This window comes from Corvus hawaiiensis, chromosome 22 (genome assembly GCF_020740725.1).
Source record: "Corvus hawaiiensis isolate bCorHaw1 chromosome 22, bCorHaw1.pri.cur, whole genome shotgun sequence".
Taxonomy (NCBI): Eukaryota; Metazoa; Chordata; class Aves; order Passeriformes; family Corvidae; genus Corvus; species Corvus hawaiiensis.
In genome coordinates, this window is record NC_063234.1 from 7,025,937 (window position 1) to 7,052,704 (window position 26,768).

At 52.0% G+C, this 26,768-nt stretch overlaps 3 protein-coding genes across 5 annotated transcripts in view; 1 reads left to right on the top strand and 2 right to left on the bottom strand.

The window, feature by feature from the left end:
- Positions 1 to 3,275, bottom strand: part of VWA5B1 (von Willebrand factor A domain containing 5B1) — a 29,586-nt gene extending 26,311 nt beyond the window's left edge. Inside the window, exons 1-4 of one of the 2 annotated variants that reach the window (XM_048326509.1) lie at positions 3,046 to 3,275; positions 1,102 to 2,897; positions 743 to 889; positions 526 to 584 (exon numbers count right to left, since the gene is read on the bottom strand). In XM_048326509.1, coding sequence (XP_048182466.1) covers positions 526 to 584; positions 743 to 889; positions 1,102 to 1,313 — 418 coding nt within the window. In that variant the 5' untranslated portion in view covers positions 1,314 to 2,897; positions 3,046 to 3,275. Of the gene's footprint in view, positions 1 to 525; positions 585 to 742; positions 890 to 1,101; positions 2,898 to 3,045 lie in introns of those variants that run through there. The other variant, XM_048326511.1, reaches the window with a different exon arrangement.
- A 2,928-nt stretch (positions 3,276 to 6,203) lies between these two features.
- LOC125337052 (ATP-dependent RNA helicase DDX19B) lies at positions 6,204 to 17,519 on the top strand. 2 transcript variants are annotated; one of them, XM_048326320.1, is made up of 12 exons: positions 6,204 to 6,316; positions 7,271 to 7,319; positions 7,691 to 7,744; positions 8,616 to 8,751; positions 10,553 to 10,645; positions 11,233 to 11,335; positions 11,881 to 11,995; positions 12,152 to 12,329; positions 12,718 to 12,955; positions 14,324 to 14,486; positions 15,080 to 15,271; positions 15,688 to 17,519. In XM_048326320.1, exons 1-12 carry the CDS (start codon positions 6,260 to 6,262, stop codon positions 15,747 to 15,749), a joined length of 1,440 nt encoding a protein of 479 aa, XP_048182277.1. In that variant the 5' UTR covers positions 6,204 to 6,259; the 3' UTR covers positions 15,750 to 17,519. The 2 variants fall into 2 exon arrangements, with proteins under 2 accessions (XP_048182277.1, XP_048182278.1); XM_048326321.1 differs by lacking the exons at positions 6,204 to 6,316; positions 7,271 to 7,319; positions 7,691 to 7,744 and adding an exon at positions 7,910 to 8,088.
- On the bottom strand, positions 16,396 to 23,334 carry UBXN10 (UBX domain protein 10). Its single transcript, XM_048326322.1, has 2 exons — positions 23,286 to 23,334; positions 16,396 to 20,523 (listed from the first exon to the last, which is right to left on the bottom strand). The coding sequence occupies exon 2, from the start codon at positions 20,516 to 20,518 to the stop codon at positions 19,664 to 19,666; it is 855 nt and encodes a 284-aa protein (XP_048182279.1). The 5' UTR covers positions 20,519 to 20,523; positions 23,286 to 23,334; the 3' UTR covers positions 16,396 to 19,663.
- Positions 23,335 to 26,768: the final 3,434 nt, after the last annotated feature.

Here is a 26,768-nt window from a genome sequence, read left to right on the forward strand (position 1 = left end):
ATGTCCCAAGTCCCTTCCTAGAGCTGTTAATTACACGTTTCTGACACAGGGGTTAGTTAACCCCCACCTCACCAGGCTCACAGCCCGGGGAAGATCCCTGGGCTGAGCCAGAGAGGGGGTGTTGGCCAGACACCCCTCAGCTGGGCTAAACCTGCAGCCTGCTTCCTGCTTGGGATGCATCTGGATCCAAGGAGACACACAGGGTCCCCAGGAGTAGCACAGCCCTCCTCCATCCACCCCTTTCCTGCCCTGCCCCAGCCACTATGGTGGATTCCAGCCAGGTCTCAATGTTTTGACCCTTACCGGGGGGATCAGCCCCCCTCAACCTGCCAAGGTCACTCCTCCTTCCCCGAACAGTGTGTCCACACACGGGTTATCCCCCCTGGCTGCCCAGGACAGCAACAGCCCGTCACCCCCAGCATCATCCCCATATCCATCCCTGTCCTCTGCCTGCACAGAGACAGACACAGGCACTACGAATGTCTGTACAATTTTTGGGGAGGGATGGGATGTTCCAGGACTCACCATCCAGCTGGGAAAAGGCAAGGCTGGGAAGCAGCAGCTTGCTGAGTGTGGGCTTGTGCCTGCAGAAATATTATGACAGGGATCTCTTCAGTGAGCGGCTTTGTGCTGGGATCGTGCACAGCCTTGGAAAGTGACACACACACACACCCCTCACACCCACCCCTGCAGAGCTAAAAAGGTGCAGGAGCAACTGGAGAGTAGCCACTGCTTTTCTTACCTTTCCTGGGAGAGAGGAGGAAGAGAAGGAAGAAGGGGATGGGGGGGTTGGAGCAACTTCACCCACTCTTCCAGCCCCTCTGCGGCTGGGCTGGGGGGCAGGAGGAATCCCGAAGGCGACAGGCACAGCTGCGGAGCGCTTTTGTCTCTGGAAGACAGGGAGAGAGGGAAATGAGGAGAGAGGGAAAGGGAGGGAGAGAGGGAGAGGAGCAAGCGCCGGGGCTTGGGGTGGGGGAGCGCTGCACCACCAGCCACCTCAGCAACCGGTGGCATCACCCCTCCGGACCCTCCCCAGCGGGCAGCGGGGCGGGGGAAACCGGGGGATCCGGGGGGTCCCTGCGGGGCGAGGAAGGGTCTTACCGAACCGGCTGCAGCAACATGTGCCCCGGCGGGGAGGCTCTGCCCGGAGCCGGGAGGGTGTCTGGCTCCCCTGGGAGGGGGGGCTCCTGGATCCCCAGGGTGGGTCTCTCGCCCCCCACCGCTGTCTCAAAGTGTCCGGAGCTGTCTGGGTGACCATCACCATCATCATCATCACTCAGTGGAGCCATTTGTTTTGCCAAGGAGGTAACCATGACGATCCCCCCGAACACTCTGGCGGTTCCTCCTCCCCTCGCTCCCCTCCTGCGCCCGGGGGCTGCAGGGGAGGGAAAGGGCGAGGGGCGAAGCCCACCCGGGCGGAGGAGATGCCCCCGAGCTGGGCAGGCTGGTGGAAAAAACAGGCTGTGAACTCCCCTTACCCATCCCCACGACTTGTCTCCCCGGGATTTTCCGCAGCAGCTGCCGGGAGGGGAAGAACCCACCGCATTCACCTCTTGTCATCCCCTTCCTCTTTTAAAAGAGGGAAAGCACCCTAAAGCCTCCCAAAATCAGGATGCGTCACCCCTCACTGGCCTCCTCTGCACCCCTAGGCTGGATCTCTCTTCCACCCTTGCTGTTGTCCCCATTCCCATCTCAGCTCAACCACTCTCCCCTCCCCAGGAACACCCAAAGCCCCTCAACCACAGCCCCCATCCATGGGGGTCTAGAAGGACCCTCCCCACGGGAGCAATGATGTCACTGAGGGATGTCCTTGGTGGGATACAGTCCCTGCCCATAGCAACTTAAACCCAGAAAAACAACTTGTAGAAAGGGGAAGCTGAGGCAGCTGGAGCGGCACAGATTTGGACATTATCCCAAAGCAGAGCTGGACAGGGAGCCTGGGTCAGAGCATATAGAGGGTAAGGCTTCTCCTTCTCCCCCTGCTCTCCAAGGACACATCCATGCCGTAGGATTGGGATCACTAGACATGTGGCATCCCCAATGACCCATCTTGTTCCCCAAGAACAATGTGCTTTAGAGGAGATGGCAAGAAACTCCACAAAAAAATGCCTGTTCAAGAATTTTTTCCTAAGCCCAGCCCCCAGGGCTGACTTCAGCCCTGAACCTCCAGAATTTATGGTTCTTGCTAGACAAATAAGTCAGCCGCCGAGAAACCCATGTCCTGTGTTCCCAGCGCCTGTAAATGTTTGTTTACCACTTGTGGCTTCTAGGAAGAAAATAACATATGTCAGGAGAAATCCTGGGATTCAAACCAACAAATGTGGTAGCAGCGGGGTATTTGTTTAGAAGATAAAGCAGCATCTGACACGGTGGATGAGGCAACTGTGAGACCTCAGGAGGACACACACGGAGTTGTTTTGGGGGAATTAATATTTAGTGCTGATGGTGAAGCTGCATCACCACGGGCATCAATGAGGTGTTCAAAAGTGCTGCCCAAAACAGCTCACAGGGGCCTTCAGCTGGTGTTTGTTCCTCCTCATCTTCTCCAGGTTGGCTTTGCCCATGACACCCCACCATCCACAAGGGCCAGCCCCTCCCAGGGAGCAGCAGTGGGGAAGTGGATGGGTATAAATGAGGCAAAACTGAGGAGGGGACAAGCTAAAAATAGCATTTGAGGTCACCTAAGTGCCATCACTAAGCTTGTGGCTTTACCCCCCTGGGGCCAGGCAACAGCAGCACCTCTAACGACCAGAGAGGAGTATTTCCAGTCCTGGTTCACGCCTGGGTGGATTCTGGGACTGGCCAAGCACAGGACAGGCTTTCCAGGCTCATTTTCCGGCTCACTTGAGTGTGCAAGTGCGGTGCTCTTGTGCTGGGAGATTCAGATAGGCTCAAAACTGAAAAAAAGAAAGGAAGAAAACCAATACTGAACCAAATCTCCTGCTGGATGGACAGCAACGGACACTGCCCATGATCTCCATGCGTGCTCTGTATGTAAATGCCATTTTCCTCAGCCTGGAATGCTCTGAAGAAACAAATAATCACCCTTCTGGGAGATCGTGATGACACAGGGCTGGGCAGGGACTGCCTCCTCCTCTTCCTCCTCCTCTTTCTTCTCCTCCTTTTCTTCTTCCTCTTCTTCCTCCTGGCAGCAGGTTTGTGTGTGAGCAAGGAAGACTCTGGCCTGGGTGGTGTGTAAGGACCGCAGATAATTCCAATGAAATTCCATCATCCAACCTCCACCATTGTGAGGTCTCGTTCCAACACAGCCAAAGTCCGCTGGTGAGGTGAATTAAGCATTTATTTAAATTTGTCTGAATACTTACGTTTAAATGAATAAATATGTAATTATATGACAGCAGAGTCTCCAGCGAAATCAAGGACCCTGCACAGAACCCACAGGAAACCCACAGGAGCCCATCCCTGCTCCAGAGACTGAGGAGGAAAGTCCTTCCTCATGGACAGAACAGAGAAACACCCACCACAGTCACACCTCACTGACAGGCTTCACAGCCCTGAAAATCCCAAGGAATTATTGCAGCCAAGGTCAAGGAGCAGAAAGGAGGAATTGGAAGGATCTGCCCCCAGCCAGTGTTACCTGACCACGGTTGTCTTCTGCTCAGTGCCTCTGGTTTCCCCTCTCTAAAATGGGACTAATCCCAATTAAATATGTTTACAGGAGGTGTGTCTGCAAGAAAACACTAATTTGGGAAGCACGAGCCTGTCAGCCTCTGGGACTTCCCACATTCATCTTTATTTTTACCCTAATTAACTAATTAATGTCTCAGACTTGCCTTTGGCTGCCTGCTCTGTTCCCATTGAAAATCTCCTCACATTCAGCTCCCGTGTTCAGCATCCTCCTGTTGCCATGGAAAAAAAAAGCCATGATGTCACTTCCATAAATAAAGCTGCCAGACCCAAAGTTCAGGTGTGGGGCTGGGGAGGGATCCTGACGGATTGGGGGACACGGGGCTGCCACTTCCAAGCAGGAAGCTGAATTAGATGGAAAAGCATCAGATGATAATATTTGATAATGACAGGATTTAGTTTAAAGGAAAAAAACCACCCACAGTTGGTGTGAAGAGCAAAAGTGAAGGGTCCAGCCCTGCCTGGGATACGATTTCTCAGCACAGAAAGAAATAACAGCTCAGATGGAAGTTTTAGGCAATGGGAACAAATTAAGTGTCTCTGTTAAAGGGGAGGGGGAATACTGACACAGGGAAATAATCCTTGGTTTGGGAACTTGTGGCTGATGCCTGCAGGCTTGGCCATTTTACTGGTTCTGCTGCATGGAATAAAAACACAAATTCAGACCCTCGAGAGCTGCTCTTTAAAAGAAGGCTCAAGGAAAGGAATAGCAGCCCAGCAGGGAAATCCCACAGGCTCTTCCCACACTTCTTTCATTTCTACTTCCCCTTTTACTCCTCTTTATTCCAGGACCTTTAAAGAACAGGTTTGATACCAGGCCTAAGCTGGTTCCTGCTCTACAGCAGGAGACAGGACAGAAATGATTCTTCAGCTCCTGCCACTTCTACACCTCCATGACTCATCCTACAACCTTGTTTTCACCTCCATCCCTGTTCCAGACACGGAGCTGCAGTTCCCTCACAAATGTCACAGTGTCTGCGTGATCTTCCCCCAGCCCTGGCTCCCAAAGGGACTCCATTCCATGGGAAACAGGAGCTCCAGCCTCACACCAAACAGGGGGGCAGACCCCACACCAGACAGCACGGCAGGGCCTGACCCCAGCCCCAAGCCAGCCAGGGGGCACAGCCCCAGCCCCACACCATATGGGGGGCCTGACCCCCAGGGAGGCCCAGGTCACACAGGGGACTGAGCCCCACATCCTGTGAGACACAGGCTGACCCCCAGACCCCCACATCATACTGGGGTCCTGATCTCAGCCCCACAGCATTCAGGGTACCAGGGCCCCAACTGCAGGCCCCCTCAACATAGAGGGGACCTGATTGCCCAGCCCCACCCCACAGAGTGCTCACAGCCCCACAGAGCACACAGGGCTCACAGCCCCACACAGGGCTCACAGCCCCACACAGAGCACACAGGGCTCACAGCCTCACCCCCACACAGGGCTCACAGCCCCACCCCACACAGGGCTCACAGCCCCACACAGGGCTCACAGCCCCACACAGGGCTCACAGCCCCACACAGGGCTCACAGAGCACACAGGGCTCACAGCCTCACCCCACACAGGGCTCACAGCCCCACCCCACACAGGGCTCACAGCCCCACACAGGGCTCACAGAGCACACAGGGCTCACAGCCTCACCCCACACAGGGCTCACAGCCTCACCCCACACAGGGCTCACAGCCCCACACAGAGCACACAGGGCTCACAGCCTCACCCCACACAGAGCTCACAGCCTCACCCCACACAGGGCTCACAGCCCCACACAGAGCACACAGGGCTCACAGCCCCACCCCACACAGGGCTCACAGCCCCACACAGAGCACACAGGGCTCACAGCCTCACCCCCACACAGGGCTCACAGCCCCACCCCACACAGGGCTCACAGCCCCACACAGGGCTCACAGCCCCACACAGGGCTCACAGCCCCACACAGGGCTCACAGCCCCACACAGGGCTCACAGAGCACACAGGGCTCACAGCCTCACCCCACACAGGGCTCACAGCCCCACCCCACACAGGGCTCACAGCCCCACACAGGGCTCACAGAGCACACAGGGCTCACAGCCTCACCCCACACAGGGCTCACAGCCTCACCCCACACAGGGCTCACAGCCCCACACAGAGCACACAGGGCTCACAGCCTCACCCCACACAGAGCTCACAGCCTCACCCCACACAGGGCTCACAGCCCCACACAGAGCACACAGGGCTCACAGCCCCACCCCACACAGGGCTCACAGCCCCACACAGAGCACACAGGGCTCACAGCCCCACACAGAGCACACAGGGCTCACAGCCCCACAGAGCATACAGGGCTCACAGCCTCACCCCACACAAGGCTCACGGCCCCACAGAGCACACAGGGCTCACAGCCCCACACAGGGCTCACCCCACACCGTGTCCACCTCCCCCCCACCTCAGACACCCCCCGATCTCACCCCTCAGCCCCCCAATCCCCTCTCTCCGTCGCCCCCGGAACGCGCTGCCCCCGGAACGCCGGTGCGCGGCCGCGGTTCGCGGGTCCGGGCGGTGGCGGGGCGGTGCCGCGGGCGCGCAGGCGCCGCTCCCGCCCGGCGCCATCGCGGCTGCTGCGGCCACCCCGGGCCGGCCATGGCCACCGACTCGTGGGCCCTGGCCGTGGACGAGCAGGAGGCGGCGGCCGAGTCGGTGAGTTCGCGCCGGGGCCCGCGGGGGCTCGGGAGGGCCCGGCCCGGCCCGGCCCGGCCCGGTCCAGTCCAGCGGCGCGGGGTTTCCCGGGCCGCGCGGCCCCCGCCGCCTCCTCACAGAAAACAGCGATCGGGGAAACCCTTTTTCTCCCCGTTTTCTGCCGTGGGGATGGGGAGGGCCCGGGGTATCGGGTTGTCCCTGGGCTTGGGCTCTTCTTTTATAAGCAAAACCCCCATTTAAATTTTTTTTTTTACTTACCATTATTTTTTCAGTTTCTTCGCCTTCATCCATTTTTTGCATATCCAAAGGGCAAAGACGTCCTTGCCGTCCCCCTCACTCTCCATCCAGACACTGCACCGCTTCAGGCACTCACCCAGCCTCAGCTCTGTCTTCCAGCATCCAAAAAAATTCTCTCTTTCTCTCATATTTCTTTAATGAAAAGATGCAACTTTGTGCCTCAAAAGAATTGTTTTCTATTTTTTCTGAGCTGCTCAACCACTGTGCTTGGGCACAGAACCCTTACTGGGCCCCTGGATATGGGGAATACCCTCGGGGTTGCTCTCCCTGTACATCTCAGGTGGTGAAACAAACTCATCCTGGGGTAGCTTGTGCTGGCCAGGACTGTGCGTGGATCCCGTTTCCATCCTGGAATGCTGATTTTCTCCCGTTTTCCATCAGCAGAACTATTAGGGAGTGGAGGCTACAGGACAGAAAACAAGCCCTTCTCTGTGTTGTTCTTACAGCTTATAAAAACTTGTATTTGTGTTAAAACTCTTGCTTAGAAATAGTTGTATTAAAACTCTTGAAATCAAGTTCCTCTTGTGTCTTCATCCGTTCCAGCTGAGCAGGGTTTGTGCAGTACTTTATAAATCCAAAGCTTAGGTTTTCCTGGCTGGAATTAGAATATAGGGAGCCTTTGAATTTCTCTGATCTTGTGTTTTTCCTCATTTCTAGCTGAGCACTTTACACCTGAAGGATGAAAAAACCAAACCAGATGCCAATGGTGAGTTCCAGCTGCTCAGATGGGGTTGGAAAAGTTGGAAAGGGTGGAATGTTCCCCCTGTGGAGTTCAGAGCGCTGCTGACAAAGTAAATTCCTGATAAATCATGAAATTCCAGAAGAGCTGAGACTAAGCAGCAGCACAGACTAAATATTGTGGTGTCTTCAGGGAGCTGTGTGAGCAGAATCCGTTGCTGAGGTAGCTAAACTCCACTTGGAGCCTGGGTTTCCTCTGCACAGCAATGGAGCAGGGCAGTTCTCCTCAGGAAAATGAGCTGTTTTGTAGCTTTTCCCACGATATTCCAAAGTTCTGGGGGTGTGGGCTGTCCCTGAGGCCTGACCTCACCTGTGCCCCCCAAAACTGTTCCAATTCAGGTGCCGTTGTCAAGGCAGATGACAATGTGGAGAAGACGGAGGATGAGGAGAAGGGTAAGTGCTTTCCTGAAAAAAGCTTTGGCAAGGAAATTAATATAATTATTAATTGTGATTATATTGTTTTAATATATGCTTAAAGTAAGTCTGCCTTATGTCTCAGGACCGCTGATCTTGTATCCTGCCCCAAGGACTTAATTGTAAGACATGTCCTTCCTCCATAATACTTTTAAAGGCATTGTGTCCTGTAATAACTTGGGAGACTCCTGGATTAGAGTGGAGAGAAATAAGGGGATAGCAGTATCCTCAAGGCAGGACTGGATACAGGAGCAATTGGATAACCTGGAGCTGGGATTGCTATAGCAACCAACAAGTTGCGTTTATGCAGTGGCTGTTCAGAGGTGGGTAACGGCTCGAAATCTTTCAGAAGGTGGTTTTAGGGAGCAGATCTAGTAGCAAAACCCCAGAGTGCAGCAGTTTAACCTTGTTTGGATCTCCCTTATCCTCAGCCCTTGTGTTTCAGCTCTGGAATCTTTTAAAGTACCATTTATCCTCAAAATTTCCTTGAAAATAAAACCCTAAGAGGTGTGTGCCCACATGTCAGAGTGAGGCTCGAGGCGGCCTTACGCTGTCCCAGGTAGATGCTAAAGCTAAAATAGTCTTAAATAAGCAGAAATCTGGATCTGTTAAAGGCCCCCTTAGAACAGTGCTCATTTGGTTTGTCTTCCTGGGTATTAAAAGGGGGAATCTCTGGGATCTCTTGATGTCTCATCCAGGAAGTTTGGGCTCTTCAAGCCATTACACTCTAATGAAGAATTTCAGTATTTGGAGGGATTTTGTCCCTTTTAACTGGCTCAGGAGTTCAGTGGGAGCGAGACCTGGAGCAGGCTGTGACTGATGGATTTATGTTTTCCACCTCCTTTCCTAGAGGACAGAGCTGCCCAGTCCTTACTGAACAAGCTGATCCGCAGTAACCTGGTTGACACCACAAATCAGGTGGAGGTGCTGCAGAGGGACCCCACATCACCCCTCTACTCCGTCAAGTCTTTCGAGGAGCTGCGCCTGTAAGTGCCTGCTGGGATGAGCCAGAACCTTCTCTGCATGGAGCTGTTAAATCCTGGGATCAGATACATTAAATAGGCTCCCTTATAACTGTATTTTTCAGTTTGTTGTGGGCAGCCTTATTAGTAAACTCTGGAAGAGCAGTTCTACTAAAACTACCAGGGCAGGTGTGAGTTTGGAGCCCATCAGGTAGTTGGAACCTTTCCTCACGTCCTGAAAAATTCCCTGGTTGCATAGGAGACACCACTCAAAAGTACATGGGTTTGTGTTTCAGGTTACTGCCAAGGTGTCATTAATAAATGAGTATCATTTGTATTATTTAAATGCAAGGAGAGTTGGTTTATCTGGGTGCCTGGTGGGGGTTTCCATCTGAAACAACAGCAGTGACAGCACAAAGGGAAAAGCTTATCTTTTCCAGCAATACTGGATTTATGTACTGGAGAGACCAGTCTTTTCTGACTTCTTTCCCACTGGAAACCTTTACCAGTGCAGCTTTCAAGTGATGATAAGTGTATTTAAGGCATGACAGATGGATATATTTTGGAGAGTGTGTCCTGTTGGGACTGTTGTGCTCACATTGATCTCAGGTTTGTTGCTCTACAAGCTCTACAGGGAAATGGGAGCTAAGGAGCATTCTCCCTCTGAAATGTCAGGATGTTTTGCTTTGTTGGTGTTAGTGGTTGAACGTCTACAAAAAGAAGCTGAGGTCCTGCAGTGCCTGTTAGACTAATTCCTGTGTTTCGAAAGGCAAACAATCCCAGGGAGTTAATGACAGGGACAGCCAGCCTAATTGAGTCTTCATTTTGTTATGACTCGGGGTATCCTTGGCAACTGGTGCAGAGTTGGGCTTTGTGTGTCCTTGCTTGGAGCAGCACAAGGTTACGTTTTCAAAGAGCTTTTGTTCCAGCCATCGTTGGAAAGTAATACAGGATTTTTGCAAAAGCCCGTTGTGCTGAATAGGAAGTTACTGCAGTGGGAAATGCAGGCAGGAGACCTGTAACCTGCTTTGAAAGGAGAGCCCTTCTGAGAGCACTCCCAGCCTCCAGGGAGCACTCGGAGGTCATCAGCTGAGAGTTTCCAGCACCATAACCTGGATTTAGGTTGTTCTGGGGTCTCCTTATCTACACAAGTGTCTGCTGAGAGTAGAAAGCTCCCTCAAGAGAAAGCGGTAGATGAGAGTTTGCTGGCCAGCAGTGTCACCATGCAGTTGTGGGTGTGAGGGCTGGCTTGCACCCACGGATCACAAGGTGTAGTCACAGCAAACTGAGCTAATTTACCTGAGCATTTACCTGAGCCAGCTTCGCTCAGTTGTATTACAGAATCCACACGACTTCCTGAAGTCCTTGCAATGATCTCATGATCCCTTCATCCTGTTCCTCACATACTGAGATCACTTTGTCCTGTGTTTGAGTCATCGAGGAGTGATAATTTTGGCACCAAGCTTAGGTATGGCTGAGGAAATGGGATTGGCCTGAAGGACAGGATTAATGCTTTCTGCTCTGGGATTCCTGGATTGTCTGAAAAGCTGCTTTGAACAAGCAGTGCTGGCCTTAGACACAGGCTTTGCCCTCGAGCTGGGACAGGCAGGCTGACTTACTAAATCCAGGGGATTTTCCAAAGCTTCCTGTCCAAATTTCTGCTGTCACTTGTGGTTCCAGATGCTGACCATAGTTGTTTCACAGGTGGGATTGTAGCAGGGACAGCTCTAGGCCATCTTCTCAAGGGTTTTTCTCACATTTTTTTTACACAAATGAAAACTAAATGGACTTTAATAGGTCTCAATATAAAAATTTCTCTTTTCAGGAAACCACAGCTCCTGCAAGGAGTCTATGCCATGGGCTTCAACAGACCATCTAAGATCCAAGAGAATGCCCTGCCCATGATGCTTGCTGAACCGTACGTACACATTCTTCCTACTCCCTACCAGAATAGAAGGATTTGAAAGGTTCAGTGTGCTGCTCCTGAATTTTGGATGGGAGGAGGGTGATGGAGAAACTCTTGGGGTATGTAGAAAGGGTTCCCATGCCACGGTGTTTCTGTGGTTATTAACTGTGTGACAACAGCCCTGGATTCATCCTTTTCCTAGGGCTGGTACTGAACATGCAGTGCTGTGCTGTTTGGGAGGGCATTCCCATTTTCCTCATTAGTTTGGGAAGAAATAATAGGAAATAGCTCAGAAATCCCAGGTTGGTGGGAGTAGCTGAGGTGCTGGTTTTCCTCTCCACAACCCTGAGCTGGAATGTATGCGATACTGAGACACTGGGGAAGACTGAAATGGGAAATACTGAGAGATAACCACAGTTCTGCTTCCAAATCTTCATAATTGAGACACGCTGAAGGGGAGCGTTGGGCAGGAGGTAATTCCTGCCCCATGGAGCATAGCTGGTCAAGTTGGCCATGGATCCAGAGCAGGGGTAAATGTGACAGAATTCAAATGCCACCGTGGTGCTTCACCCTCTGAGCTGTGCCTGCTGTGCCCCCAGCCCGCAGAACCTCATCGCACAGTCGCAGTCCGGTACTGGCAAGACAGCTGCCTTCGTCCTGGCCATGCTCAGCAGGGTTGAGCCTGGGAACAAGTATCCACAGGTAAAGTTTGTGGGATGTGGCTGGTTCGGGGCGTTCCGTGGTGGTGCAGTGCCATCTAGTGAAGAGCCTGAGCTGCTGGGAGGCCTTCAGATGTAAATTCATGGCTTGATGGGGCCATGGCGTTATTTCTTTAAACTCTTTAAAGGGGATTGAGGTTTGGGGGTTTATCAAAATGCCTTCAGTGCAAAAGATGTGGATTGTGCTTAAAGCTTGTTCCTGTCAGTCCTTCCCATGCATCACACAGGATGCCGTTGCTCTGTGAGGAGTTAAATCTTTCTGGGAGGACTTAAATCAGAGAAGTAGTGCAGCCTGAAGGGGGTGGGATAAGTGGGTTTGCGGTGGAAGAGAAGGTAACTGTGACAACAGAGCAGACAATGCCCAGAAAGGACTTTTTAAATCCAATTTCCTCATGGAATGGTTGAGAAACTGTTCAGCCACTTGCCTGTTCATCTTGAAGAAAACTTCAACAAGGATTTTAAAAAGCCGTTATGATAGTGTTGTCCTGGATGTTGATCATCTCACTCATTATCCTTCTGTTTCTCCAGTGTTTGTGCCTTTCCCCAACATACGAGCTGGCACTTCAAACAGGGAAAGTGATTGAACAGATGGGAAACTTCTACCCAGAGCTGAAACTTGCGTACGCTGTCCGAGGCAACAAACGTGAGTAAGGGGAAACATTACAAACAGGAATGAGAGAATGAGACTCCTCAGGTGCACCAGAGCAGCCAGGTGGTGAAATAGCTGGGTCAGAGAGGGCCAGAGCATTTCCCTGCCTGCACAGCCACCCTAGAGCAGCCCTTCCTTCTGTCTCGGCAGTGGAGAGGGGGCAGAAGATCTCGGAGCAGATCGTAATCGGCACACCCGGCACCGTGCTGGACTGGTGTTCCAAACTGAAATTCATCGATCCCAAGAAGATCAAGGTGTTTGTGCTGGATGAGGCGGATGTGATGATCGCGACCCAGGGCCACCAGGACCAGAGCATCCGCATCCAGAGGTACGGACCGGTGCCACAGGGACGGCAGGGCTGCACTCGGGACCTGTGTCCTCACCGATGAAGCAACAAGATTTAAATGACAGATCAGCTCTAGTCCTGGTGGTTAATAGAGGCACAATGTGAGGGGATGACAAGCAGTTTCATTTCCTTACAGGATAAAAATCCTGTCCCAGGAGTAGGGTTTATTCCTTTTTAAGAAGGCAAGTGTGGGTGCCTGTGGTCCATGAGGGAGTGATCCTGGGTGGGTAAGATTGGTATTAGTCTTTCCAGCCACTGAAATAACTGGTTCCAGGGTTATGGTTCTCCTTTGCCCGTAGCATGAATTCCATCAGGATATCAGGAGATGACAGTGTTGTGTGAGAACTCTCCCTATTTCTCTTTCTTTCAGAATGCTTCCCAGGGACTGCCAGATGCTCCTGTTCTCAGCTACTTTTGAGGATTCTGTGTGGAAGTTTGCTCAAAAAGTTGTTCCTGACCCAAACATTATCAAACTGAAGCGCGAGGAGGAGACCCTGGATACCATCAAGCAGTATTACGTTCTGTGCAATAACAGAGATGAGAAGTTCCGGGCCCTCTGTAACATCTACGGCGCCATCACCATCGCCCAGGCCATGATCTTCTGCCATGTGAGTGCTTCCAGGGAACGTCAGTCCTAGTGACCCCCTCTGTGTCTGCTAGTGCCAAAACCAAGCCAGAAAGTAAGAACAAAATTGCCCTTTGTGGCTTCTCTGGCTCCGTCTTGGATTGAAATCCTGAAAGCCATGTTAGCACTGGCTGGTTTGATTCTCTGGGTTTGTCCATCCAGGAGGCAACATTGGACTTTTGTATTCCTGAAAGGTCATTGTTATCCCTGAAGTCCTCTGAAGCAAAGATCAGAGCAATGCACGTTTTTCCAAAACTCTGAACTACTGAAAAAAAGTGGGGTTGGAAAATGGGTGAAAATAGGGCAGAATGAGGGATTGGGAAGTCTTTTGCTTCTGTAGCTGATACAGAGCTGTTCCTGGGACTCCATTTCCCTCAGGTAATTGAGGATACACCTCTGGGATCTCACTGTGAATCACACTGACTTTGTTTTCTTTTTCTGGAAGCCACCATAATAACTTTTAGGGAAAAATCAGTGCTGACAGCACAGAAGAGCCAGGCAAAGTGAGACAGACAGGATGAAAGTGTTTGGAATCTGCTGCAGCAGTTTGCTTTTAGGCTGTGTCAAGACATAATTGGAGCTCAAAAAACTGTATCATAATTGGGAACTGTTTAATGCAAGGCTGTGCAGAGCCTCTGTGGGATTTCACAGCTGCGTTCAGGTCTGACCCTGCCGTTTTCCAAGCTGAGTAGTTGTGGTTTTGTGACAATTTTCAGGAGTTTTCAGTGTACATGTGTAATGTCAGTCTCCAGCAGGGTGAAATCAAAGGAGCAGAGCACGAAGAAAACATGTCCTTTATTAATCAAGGGCTCCTGTGGTGGCAGAGGTGTATTGTCCTCCTTCTGATACAGTTTGTAACGGGGACAAAAACTGAGCAGCCACTGAGCTTCCAGTGGGCCCCCAGAGAGGTTTATTGCTGCTTTCCAGCATTAAAACCCCCTCCCAAATGTGGGGCTGGCTGTGTGTTTATTACCGCAGGCCTGGGCCCTAGGGTATATCACCGTGTCCCACAGCCATAGGGAGGAGGAGGAGAGAACATCCAAAAGGCAGGAATTGTGCAGCAAGATTGATTTATTTAATTATTTTACAAACTCTTTTACAGACTTTTTTCTTCATAGTCTAATTGGACAAAGGATCAGCCACCCCTTGGGGTGATTGGCTAAAATCCTAAAACATCCATTGTCAAAATATTTTTCTACTGTACTATAAACAAGACTTTTCAAGGTTGCAGGTGGCTTGGTTGTTTACATTCCCTGCTACCTCTTCTGTGAGAGAGAAGAGTCTCTCACGGACTTGGAAAATAGCAAGAAAATCCTTGCTAGCAGCACTTTTGTACCTACATGTGTTCCAGACTCGGAAGACAGCGGGGTGGCTGGCGGCAGAGCTGTCCAGGGAGGGCCATCAGGTGGCATTGCTCAGCGGGGAGATGATGGTGGAGCAGAGAGCTGCTGTGATCGAGCGCTTCCGAGAGGGCAAGGAGAAGGTGCTGGTGACCACAAACGTCTGTGCCAGAGGTAGGACACAGCAGACCAGGGCCAGGGAGGGCTGGAAGCAGCACTCCCTAAGATAACACACACCCCTGGCCAGCTCGGAGGGAGAATTCGCCTCCTCAGGGGTTCCACTTGGGAGAAATTGGTGTCCTTACACTGTGTGCCTGTGGGCAAACACAGGATTCCTTGTTGGTTTCCTGCTGCTTGAGATGGACAAGTCCATCCTGTGAGAATCTGGCACCAAGCCTGCCTTGCCCTTGCTGACCTTCAGGGTTTGCAGTGAGCAAGTGCCCAAGTACGGAAAACTGAAAATAGCGAAATCCAGTTCACTGTCCCAGCAGGAATTTGTGGTGTAATTTGACATCCTAGACAGTTAAGACAGGATCCTACTTGGAAAAAACAAGTGGTCTTTAGAGCTTTGCAGAGGAAGAGTGTTTCCAAAATACATAAGTGCCTTTGGCTGTTTCAGTGGGATTCTCTACCAGCTCGACAGGTTTTATTTCCAAGTACCCTGTAGGAATATTGTGGAAAAGCTCCATTTCAGAGTCTGAGGAGGCTGTTCCTACTCTAAAAGGATTTAAGTGAAGTTGTGTAACCCGATGCTTTCTTTTTGTCAGGGATCGATGTAGAGCAGGTCTCTGTTGTTATCAATTTTGACCTTCCTGTGGACAAGGATGGAAATCCAGATAACGAGACCTACCTGCACCGGATCGGCCGCACCGGCCGCTTTGGCAAGCGAGGGCTGGCCATTAACATGGTGGACAGCAAGCACAGCATGAACATTCTCAACAGAATCCAGGAACATTTCAGTACGTACCCTCAGGCTTTCTTCTTTCTCTAAGCTGCTGAATTGCTGCAGAATTGGACTCGGTGGATGCTGAGCAGGTCTGAAGGGTGTTTGTGGAGCCTTAAGCGGGTGGCAGAGGAGCACAGCAGGTGTGTTTGGTGTAGTGTCACTTGGGATTGTGACCTGCTGCCTGTGACAGGAGCAGAATAAATCAGGCTGTGTTTGCTGGCTGCCTGGGTAGTCCTTGGAAGTGGATGTTCCAGGGGTGGGTAACACTGGAGTACCCAGAGGGGCCTTTGCTAAAAGGAAACAGTTTTGTGTTTTTAAAACCTGACTGAACATTCCCTGATAAAGCAGAACTGACGTCCAGCTGGGGAGAGCAGTGTTCCCTTCTCTGCTCAGTGTTACAAAATCTGACTTATTTCTCTTCTTTCCCAGACAAAAAGATAAACAAATTGGATACTGACGACTTGGATGAAATTGAGAAGATAAATAACTGAAATAGCTGCTGGAACTGGTGTGTGCCCTGCTGTGGAAGCTCTCCCACTACAATTGGATCAGCGTTTGGATTGGCACAGCCTCTCGGCTCGTCCCGAAAAGGACTCTTCAAGATATGAGTAGACAAAAATTACCTCATTTTCAAAATTGCAGTTGGACTTCAAATTGTGCAACTATGGGGAGAAAGAGGAAATGTTTACAGAAGCTTTTAACATTTCTTAGTTTAGCCTTAAAATGGGATGATCTTTGGAATTCTGAGAAATACACTTGCCAAAAGAGAGGCAATAGGGAATTATCTAAAATTTTAAAAGAAAAAAAAAACATTCTTGCCTTTAATTGGAATAATGTGCAGCATTAACCTGATCAGTTTCAATTCAACAGCTGAACATATAATGGACATTAGGAAAGGAAAAAAAAAACCAAAAAACAAAAGCCCCAAACAAGGCAGCTGGTTTTTGGCTAAGTACTCAACTTGTACAAATTAGGATGTCATTCTCTTTGGCACTCCCCTGAGCTCTTTAAGACTCATTTCTGGCTTCCTGATGGATTTGCCCTGCTTTTCCTTCCGTAAATTGTCCTGAGGATGTCTCCAGTAGCTCCTCCTCGCAGACACAGGTGCCGTGTTGCTTTTGCTGGGCAGTATTTTCCTTTGTCCTGGATTTGTTGGGATGGCCGCTCTCCGTGACGTGGGTGGTGGTGACACTACAGAAGTTCATCCCAAGTGTTTAACCTGGCTACGGTGTGGGTGGGTGGGGTGGGAGGGGCAGTATGAAAGGAACTGTACTAATGAACTGTCTGATTAAATTCACCTCTGTGAATTAAATTCACCATGTGATTAAATGCACCGTGCTGTGAAGCTCAGCATGGATAATGTACAGAGCTGTTGGGCTTCACCCATCAGATACAGGAATAAAAGAGCAAAAAAAAATAATCATGATAGCCTGGATTGACCAAAAGAATTTACCCTTAAAACACTGAATTTACCTGTTACAGTATGTTTCAGTACCAGAGTTTTGAGTTAAATTGCTCAGCCAAATTGCAGGTGGGAAGTGCTCCATAGTGCAAAATAGGTCATTGGTCCCTGCCCCAGGGTGTTCCATGGAGAAGGAAGGATTCACAACTCCTGGAGAAGGAAGGATGACACCTCCTGTGTGTTGGAACCACTCTGGTGCACACAGCTGGAAGCTGTGGGCTGTTCCCCCAGCCCAGTCTCCAGGAGGAGGCGGCTCCTGAACCAGAACTTAGGGTGCACAGCTCTTTGTTGGGGGGAAATGGGACATGCGTGAGCAGCCATGGGCCTGCTACTCAGTGTGGGAATCATGTCAAAACAAATGTATAAATTGTAAATTTAAACTGAATTGTTTTCTTTGCAATTTTGGCCATCATATTCTGTTCAAAGACAGGAACATGGATCCTTTTACCAAGTAAAAAAAGGCTCATTTAAAATGTACCTAAAATTTTAGGAAATGTGCACCCTTTTATCAATTTGTATAAAGGCTTTAGTGAAGAAAAAAAAAAACAGCTTAAAATTAAACTTTTTGTATTCTGGGGTGTATCTATTTTTATTCTGTTGGAATCCTATTTAAAGTGGCAGGTGAGTGAGTGCTTTCGTGTGGAGTGGAAGACTTGATTTAATCACCTACTTTCCTAGTACAGCTGAATGACCTGGTGACAGCAGAGTATTGGGCTGAATTGTCATGGAAGCTGCTGCTGGTCCTGTGTGCTGTTTCTAATGTACTTTTAATTGGAATTAAAGAACACATACTGAACAATCCCTGTGCTGACTTCTTGCTTGAATACTTTGTTGGTGTTTTTAAAAAGCCTCAGGTAAGGACGTTCCCAGCCAAAAGTCCTGGTAAGTTTTGTATTTATGACCTCCTCATCCTGTAACAGACTGAATTTTAATGCTGAAATTCTTAAAAGATTCCCACAAAGAAGGCCGTTAAATGATGCCACACAATAAATGAGGTCAGATAAATATTGTTCTTCCCCCCTGTGCTTCTTGTTCTGGACTTGGCAGAGTTGCTGCTAAAATCTTCCCAGAACAGTTGTGAAGGGAAGAGGAGGAGAACTGAGGGAGAAAGGAAGTGTTTTCCCTGTGCTGTGCTTGCCTAGATCAAGACTTGATACTTATTGCCCATCTTTGGAGATGCTGTAGGCTTAGTGAGGTGATTAGAACCAAACTCATCCAGCTTTGTCTTAGATATCCAGGAGGAACATCCTCTAGCAGGATAAGTCCACTGGGAGCCAAGTTATTGAATTGTCTGACTGGTGGTCCCCAGCTTGTCTCTGATCCAGAGTGCTTCCGGCTTGGCTCCAATCTTGCATCCAGCACGGGATGCAGATACAAACTCCAGGAAGATGGTGTGGAGGGCAGCTGACCATCCAAAGGCCGATTTGGGCAGCCCCTGAGCATTTGCCATCGAATTAAAGGTTTCTTAAGAGCTGGTGTGATGGATAAACCTCAGCTCATGTAAATCATCTGACGTTCAAGTTTCAGCCTAAAAGGTTTTATTTAACACAGGATGGAAACACTCCGAAATGTAGGAGTAACACAGTACAGACAACAGGCAGAGAAAGGGAATTAACTACCTAACACTGAAGGAACATGGAAAGTGGTCCCTTCTCCAATGAAATACTTTGTGGCTCTGCTGAAGGCATCCATGTGTTTCGATATCTGGGACTGCTGCTGAGCGATTCCCATCACCGGCAGCAGCAGGTACCACTGTTCCATCAGGTACTGCCTTTACAAAGCTGCTGGACCCTCAGTACTGATTTAGCATCAGGTTCCACACGTAGCCAGTGCCAGCATCAGCTTTCTGCTCCTGTGCTGAGTTGGTTTGGCAAGTTACACTGAGCTTCAAAATAAATTGGGTTTGTCTCAAAACACTTAAACTCACTCATCTGTGTGGCAAGTGGTTCATACTTTAAGGAGATTAAAAATTACTGCCTTTGAAATGCCATTAGAAACTAGGAGATACTTCTTGTTTTAGCACCAGCACATTGTGTTTGCCTAAACCTGCCAAGGCACCCAACCAGCCTTTTAATGATGGTTTAGTAAAAGATGGCTTACTCCTTGAACCAGTTCCCATCAAATCCCATTAATACCTTACTTAAAAACTCCCAAAGCAGCACTTGCTTCTCAGACTAACTCGCTTCAGTGTAGAGGTGTTAAATGGAATTATCTGTAACATCCCTTAATGATCCATCTGTTCTTACCTACGGATCACATGAGCCAAATAAGAGAAGGAAAGCTACGGAGAAAATCCTGCTGCTCCTCAAGACAGCCAAAATAATAATTACTTGTTCTTAAAAAGATGATTTAGTCACAGTTAAGAGCTGGACTGAGGTTACCCAGAAAGACCTGAGCCCTCACAGGTATTTTCCGATCACTCTTGCAATTTAATACTTCACAATAACCCATTAATGTGTCATTACTGTTATTTCCAGATGGTTTTGGGGTTTGATCGCCTTTTCAGTCTCTTGAGAAGATGTTTAGGATAATGAGAAGCTAGTGAAGGTGGTCCTGTAGCTAAACCAGTTCTGTTTCTACTTTCCCAAATGGTGCTTCTGCATTCAGAGAAGTGGTACCTTCCCAAAATATAGAAAAGGACAAGGGGAAAGGCCTTGGAAACTTGAATTTTCAAAGAACATTAGCAACTTCAACAAACCAAAAAGGCTGAAGGTTGGTGGTACTGAGGCAGAAATTTGTGATGGCACTTTGACTCCAGCTGCTCTGTATCAATCAGGTTTATGCATCTGAAATACTATTTCAAGACATAGCCATAACTCTGCTTCACAGGGATTTTGTGGGAGATGGAAGATAAAGAAGCAGGCACAAGAAGCATCAGACTCAGTTTTTTGGAAGCAGCAATGCACCCCACTGGGCAGAACAACCCAAGGCATCTCTGTGTGCCTAAAGATCTCCTGCATCATGATGCTCATCCTGCCGGATGCACAGCACGGACTTGTGGAGGATCCCACATTCCTGAAGGGACTTTGTAAGGTCAGAGAAGCTCCTCCGGGGCACCTCCATGGTTTCAACACTGCAGTGTTGGTAGTTGGCCAACAATTTCTGTCCTGCCACAGCAAGGACTGTCTGGAGACTATCAGAGGGTTTGAAGTGGTGCTCAAACCTCTGCCCAGAGGGAGACCGCACAGCGAGCAGCACGTGTGGCTCTTCCAGGCTTGCAGGGGGCATCCAAGGGCTCTCCTGCCTCGCTTGCTGTCCCCACTGCTCGGGGGCACAGTGCATGTGTGAGCTCCCCTCAGTGGGAATGTCACTTCCTGACAATGTGCTGGCAGATCCCTGTTCTCCAGAAAGAGTCTTGATGCCTTCTGGAGCGTCCTCCTGCCCCTCACTCACTTCCAGCCGGTTGGTCCGTTCAGCCAGCGCTTCCACTGCGTCGCTCCCTGTGCCCTTCCGGACAATGGAGGGGAGCACCCGGTACTTGTTCAGGGATGAGGAGGTCTTCAAAGGCACTTGCTGCAGGAGCTTTGGGATTTTCTCAGGAGACACCTGGCTGGGTGGGAACGCCGGTTTTGTGAGTGATGCTCTCCGGCTGTTCACTAATTCCCGAGGAGAGGCTGCCGGCACGTGGCACGGACAGGCTTCCATGCCCTGAGGGTGGCTCATGCTTCGCCTCTGTCCCTTGGCAGATTTGGGCCTGGTGACGTGCATGGTGACAGCGCTGGCCCACGGCAGAGTCGCTGTGCCCAGAGGGAAGCAGAGCTGAGCTGGTGCCGAGTCCAGGAAAGCCGCTGTGGCCATCGCACCTGCGGGCCGGGAGCAGAGGGAAAAGTTACGGGAACTGGCCAGGAAGACTCTAGAAAGTTCAATCTCCCTGTGACTCCCACCTTGTGCTGCGTGTCAGGTCATAATAGAATAAATCTGGGGTATCACGGCGTGGGCACGCAGCAACCCTGTGGTGCAGTAAGGGCTGAGTCACAGAGGGTGGGAGATGTGTTATTTGTAGGGACTGGGTTTGGCAGGAACTGTGGAAAGTTGACCCAGAGCTTTGGGAGGTTGCGCCCTTAGCCACTGAATGTTCTTTCCTTTGATGGAAAGAACAATTCTTTTCTTCTGAAGCTGGAAACTCAGTGCAAACGGGAGATGAGTGAAGCTCCGAGCACAGCTCTGGCCTTTCCACTGTTCCTGCAGTGGCAGATTCAGTTCCCATTGTGGATTTTCGGATAAGACTAACTACACTTCATATTTTAGAGAGATCTCAAGACCACTGAGATTGAAAAACCCTGACTCAATACACAGAAACCTGTTCTGACTCTCCTGTGACCAAAAGCTGCTTAACAGTGAATGATTTACCTGAGGGAATGGCAGGAGCCCTGTCAGGGGGGTTTAGGTTGGATCTCAGGAAAGGCTCTTCCCCCAGAGGGTGCTGGGCACTGCCCAAGCTCCCCAGGGAATGGGCACGGCCCTGAGGCTGCCAGAGCTCCAGGAACATTTGGACAACGCTGCCAGGGATGCCCAGGGTGGGATTGTTGGAGTGTCTGTGCAGGGCCAGGAGCTGGACTGGATGATCCTTGTGGGCCCTTTCCAGCTCAGAATATTCCGTGGTTCTGTGATAGAACCTCCACTGAAGAGGAAGCCACGATCTGCTGCGTGTTCCCCAAAGGAAGCTGCGCTCGGAGCACTCAGCTATGCCAGGACAGGCAGCCCGGCCGTGGGGTCACAACCTCACAACAACACTTTGGAGAAGTGCCACAGGGAACCTCATCTTCTGTTCCTGTGGGTTTCACGGCAGCATTTACTGAGGGGGGGAAAAAAAAGTCACCTTGGATTGCTTGGCATTCTCCAGAAATGACACAGTCACACTCAGCTGCTGTTTGTCACCCCAGCAGCGAGCGGGTTAATGCAAACCTCACCGAGGTCAGCAAAGCCAAGGGCAAAACCTTACAGCCGGGTTGGGCCAATCCCAGGCACACCTGGGTGGAGAAGGGATGAAGAGCAGCTCTGGGAGAACGACCTACAGAGCTGCCTCCAGATCAAGGGTCCCCAGCAAGGGAAGGACATGGAGCTGCTGGAGAGAGTCCAGAGGAGGCACAAGGATGATCAGAGGGATGGAGCAGCTCTGCTGGGAGGAAAGGCTGAGAGAACTGGGATTGTTCAGCCCGGAGAGAGAAGGCTCCAGGATGACCTAACTGTGGCCTTCCAGTACCTGAAGGCAGCTGACAGGAAAGATGGAGAGAGACTTTTTCCAAGGGCTTGGAGTGCCAGGACAAGGGGGAATGGCTTTCCAACGACAGAGGGCAGGGTTAGATGGGATATTGGGAAGGAACCCTGTGAGGTTGGGGAGGCCCTGGCACAGGGTGCCCAGAGCAGCTGTGGATGTCCCTGGATCCCTGGAAGTGTCCAAGGCCAGGCTGGACGGGGCTTGGAGCAGCCTGGGAGAGTGGAAGGAGACCCTGCCCATGGCAGGGGACGGAACAAGATGGGCTTTAGGTTCCCTTCGAACCCAACCCCTTCTGGGGTTCTATTCTAAACCAAACTAACAGAGGGAACAGCCCCTGTGGCGCTTTGCCAGCAATGTGTTTGTTATTTAGCACCTGATTTCTCCTCCAGCTCAGCACGGCCAAGGCAGAGTCCCAGCACACCCTGCCCAGCCCCAGCTGACAGACCTGCCCGTCCCGAGCCTCCAGCGGAGCTGGACAGGGACACTCGCCGAGGTGACCCACCCCAGTTTCCCCGGAGCCTGTGGGAGGGACGGGGGCTGTGCCTTCCCTTTACTGCCGCTAACAAATGAACTCCAAGGCAACAACGCGCTGAGGGAGAACTCCCAAGCACACGGGAGCACCTACAAATATCCCCAGTGACGCTGCCACTTCCAAGAATAAACCCCCAACCAACCAACCAACCTGGCAAAGCCCTGGTGAGACCCTCCGCGAGTGTCTGTACCGCCCCAGCACGGTGTGAGAGAGGAGAGGCTGAAAACACGGGGTCTGCTGAGGGGTGGGATGGGGAACCGCAGCCACGGAGGTGCCCCCAAAACGGTGACCCCAGGGCCTGGGAGGTGGGCACTTCCCACCCCCGACCTACAGCACGGGATCACAGGCTGGGTCAGGCTGGAAGGGACAAGGGCAGCTCATCTGGTGCCACCTCCCTGCTCCAGCAGGGTCAGCCCAGAGCACAGCACACAGGATTCTGCCGATGGGTCCGGAACATCTCCAGTGAGGGACACTCCACACCCTCTCTGGGCAATGCATTCCAGGTGTTTAAAGAAGTTCTTCCTTATGTTCGGGTGGAACTTCCTGGACATCAGTCCCTGCCTGCTGCCCCTTGTCCTGGTGAGGGCTGGCACAGCCCCAGGCAGAGCCCTCAGTGCCACAGCCTGGCCGGGACCACAGCCGGGCCCCACGGTAGCAGCGCAGCCCCGCCGGTAGAGCCCGGCCCTCGAGCGCGGCTGCACAGACCCGGAGCCAGACCCCGGTCCCTCCCCCGGCCCCGGCCCCGGCCCCGTTCCCGGCCCCGTTCCCGTTCCCGACCCCGGCCCCGGTCCCGCACCGGCCCCGCCGGCCCTCACCTGCCCCGCGCCCGCCGCACGACGCCGTTGCCGTGGCGACCGCGGCACTTCCGGGCGCGCGCGACGCCCCGCCCTGCCCCCCGGCGCGCTCGGGAACGGGGACGGGAACGGGAAAGGGAACGGGAACGGGAACGGGAACGGGGACGGGAATGGATGGGAACGGGAACGGGAACGGGAACGGGAACGGGAACGGGAATGGATGGGAACGGGGACGGGAACGGGAACGGGAACGGGAACGGGAACGGGAACGGGAACGGGAACGGGAACGGGAATGGATGGGAACGGGAACGGGGACGGGAACGGGGACGGGAACGGGGACGGGAACGGGAATAGATGAGAACGGGAACGGGAACGGGAACGGGAACGGGAACGGGAATGGATGGGAACGGGAACGGGAACGGGAACGGGAATAGATGGGGACGGGGACGGGAACGGGAACGGATGGGAACGGGACGGGAACGGGAACGGATGGGAACGGGGACAGGGACGGGAACGGGAACGGGAACGGGAATGGATGGGAACGGGGACGGGAACGGGAACGGGAACGGGAATAGATGGGAACGGGGACGGGAACGGGAACGGATGGGAACGGGAACGGGAACGGATGGGAACGGGGAGAGGAACGGGAACGGGAATGGATGGGAACGGGGACGGGAACGGGAACGGGAATAGATGGGAACGGGGACGGGAACGGGAACGGGAATGGATGGGAACGGGAACGGGGATGGAATGGGGACGGGAATGGATGGGAACGGGGATGGGGACGGGGACGGGAATGGGAATGGATGGGAACAAGGACAGGGACGGGAACGGGAATGGGAACGGGAACGGGAATGGATGGGAACGGGGACGGGAACGGGGATGGAATGGGGACGGGGACGGGAATGGATGGGAACGGGAATGGGGACAGGGACGGGAACGGGAACGGGAATGGATGGGAATGGGAACAGGGACGGGAATGGATGGGAACGGGAACGGGAATGGATGGGAACGGGGACAGGGACGGGAACGGGGACGGGAACGGGAATGGATGGGAACGGGGACAGGGACGGGAACAGGAACGGGGACGGGAACGGGAATGGATGGGAATGGGAACAGGGACGGGAATGGATGGGAACGGGAATGGATGGGAACGGGGACGGGGACAGGAACGGGGATGGGAATGCATGGGAACGGGAACGGAGATGGGAATGGATGGGAATGGAGATGGGAGCAGGCAGGAATGGGACAGCCGGGATGTCCCGGGGTGGATCCAGAGATGGATCGAGGGCTGGGAACAGCTGGGATGTCCCGGGGTGGATACAGGGATGGGAACAACCAGGATGTTGCGGGGATGATGGAACCAGGGCTGGGAACAGCTGGGATGTCCCAATGTGGTGCCGGGGGACGTCCCCAGGCTCAGGGACAGCCGTGACCCGCTGTGGGCTCTGCACGGGGCCGTGACACGGCCTCAGGCCTCGGCATGGCACAGGAGCAGCCCCGTGACGTTGGGAAGGTTCCGGGGGCTTCGCCCACCACGAAGGGGGTGGCTCAGGGGGGAGCAGGGGTGGCTCAGGGGAGAGCAGGGGGTGGCTCAGGGGGGAGCAGGGGGTGGCTCAGGGGGGAGCAGGGGGTGGCTCAGGGGCCTCTCCCAAACTCCACCCACGGGTGACTGTGGAACCCGGGGTGTCCCAGCCCTCCCGCAGGAATTCTCATTCCTCCAACCCACCCAAAGCAAAACCACAATGGTGTCACCCTGCTTAAATACCCAAATCTGGGGTTGAACCCCAGCGCTTTGAAACCAAGGCGTTACAGCTCGTCCTGAGCAAAGGCAGCAGGATGGGAGCACAAGACAAGTTTAACCTCCCTGTGACATTATTCAGTGACCGCTGAATAAAACCAGACAAATAAACCCCAAACTCACGAATTGTGATGAAAACACCTTAAAAAATTACACTTCACCCACAAGATCACGCGGGGATCTAAAACAACTCTTGTGGGGGAGTTTGTGCTGGGAAAGCTGCAGCTGGGAGGGAGGGGAAGTCCTCCTGATCCCCCCGACTACAAATGATCCCTGAGTCAGTTTTCTTTCTGGGAACACCCCACAAAACACCGACCTTCCCATCTCTCCCCGTTAATCCCTTTCTAAACCCACTCCTACTTCAAGCTAACAGATGCCCATCGAAGGCAGCAAGAAACAAGCAATAAATATCCACCATAAACTTGGGGTCCCCACCCTGCGGGGTGGGAGGATCAAGGCGAACCTGCGCACTGAAAATAAATAAAATAATTAGGGAAATAGCTTCCTATCAGCTCACCGCAGGCCAGGATGTGTAGCAACGCTGCTGGGAAAACGGGCGCGTTGCAGATCAAAGCACACGGGGTATTTACACCTCAATAGGGCCCTGAACAAACAGATGGGTGGGCGATACTCGGCTCTGCTTGCTCCGTAGGAAGGCTGAAAAGTTCCACGTTTCCAGTGGGATAATAACTTCCACAGGTGGTTTTTAAGTCCTCGAGTTTGTGGGTTAGTTAAAGACAGAGTTCAGCTTTGTGTGGGTGCTCCCCTGAGATCCTCCACAGAGAGGGAGGGCCTAAAATGAGAGGATTCAGTTAAAACCATGTGTGGATTCCAAATCCATGTGATCCCAGCCCTCTGCTCTCCTTTTACATCTCTGGATAATGCTTTTCACACAGATTTGTCCAAACTCTACAGCAAAGTCCCAGATTTTCCCTCCAAATCCAAGGGCCTGCAACACCAAAGCAGGAGCAGCACAGATGATGACTACCACAGTGGGGAAAACCTTCTGCAATGGAAGCATTTTGTGGAGGAGGTGGGAAAGGGGTTGATTAATTAATTATTAGGGATGCCATGGTTTTAAAAGTCAGGTGGGGAAAGCAGGGGCTGGGGTTGTCATTGTGGCATTTTGGAGTGGTTTCTTGTGCAGATGGTGAGTGGGGAGGCAGGTGAGAGGTTGCTGCCCATCCTTAACAGGCTTGGATGGGGATTTATTCCACTTGCAGCAGGAAATAAAAGGTTAGAAGGAAGGAAAACCCAGGGACAGACAGAGAGCTCTGCCACCTTGGAGGACAGCCAAGAGGTTGAAATCCCTTCCATGTCAGCTTTGGTGGCCCTTGGGAATTTCAGCAAAGGTTTCTCTTCTTGACTCCAGAGCAGTCATTTCAGTCATTTCTTCACAATTCCCAACCCGAATTCCCTTCCCCAGGAGTGTGGTAATCCCTGAGGGTGGGGCCCTGCATATCACCCGATACCTGCACTTGTGTCTGTGTTTGCTCTTGGCCCCACTGTTTCAAGGGAAAACAGCAGCTTTTGTTCCTTATCTCCTCTGGTTTTCTGCCTCCCCCGTGTCTCCGTATCATGTTTGGCTTATGGTAATTAAATAAACTGTATTCCCAAAGCATTCCAAGTCGGGTTTCCATGGCTTTTCCAGCCTTTGCTGCTGGTGGTTTAATTTCACAGACCCCTTGCCCCCTGGGCAGACA

What these genes read in the sequence shown, in the direction of transcription:
- UBXN10 (XM_048326322.1), bottom strand. Translation starts at nt 20,518, where the DNA reads ATGGCCACAGCGGCTTTCCTGGACTCGGCACCAGCTCAGCTCTGCTTC.
- LOC125337052 (XM_048326320.1), top strand. Translation starts at nt 6,260, where the DNA reads ATGGCCACCGACTCGTGGGCCCTGGCCGTGGACGAGCAGGAGGCGGCG. An exon ending in TCTTTCGAGGAGCTGCGCCT is followed by an intron (nt 8,752 to 10,552) that starts GTAAGTGCCTGC and finishes TTCTCTTTTCAG; the next exon opens with GAAACCACAGCTCCTGCAAG. An exon ending in AGGCCATGATCTTCTGCCAT is followed by an intron (nt 12,956 to 14,323) that starts GTGAGTGCTTCC and finishes CATGTGTTCCAG; the next exon opens with ACTCGGAAGACAGCGGGGTG.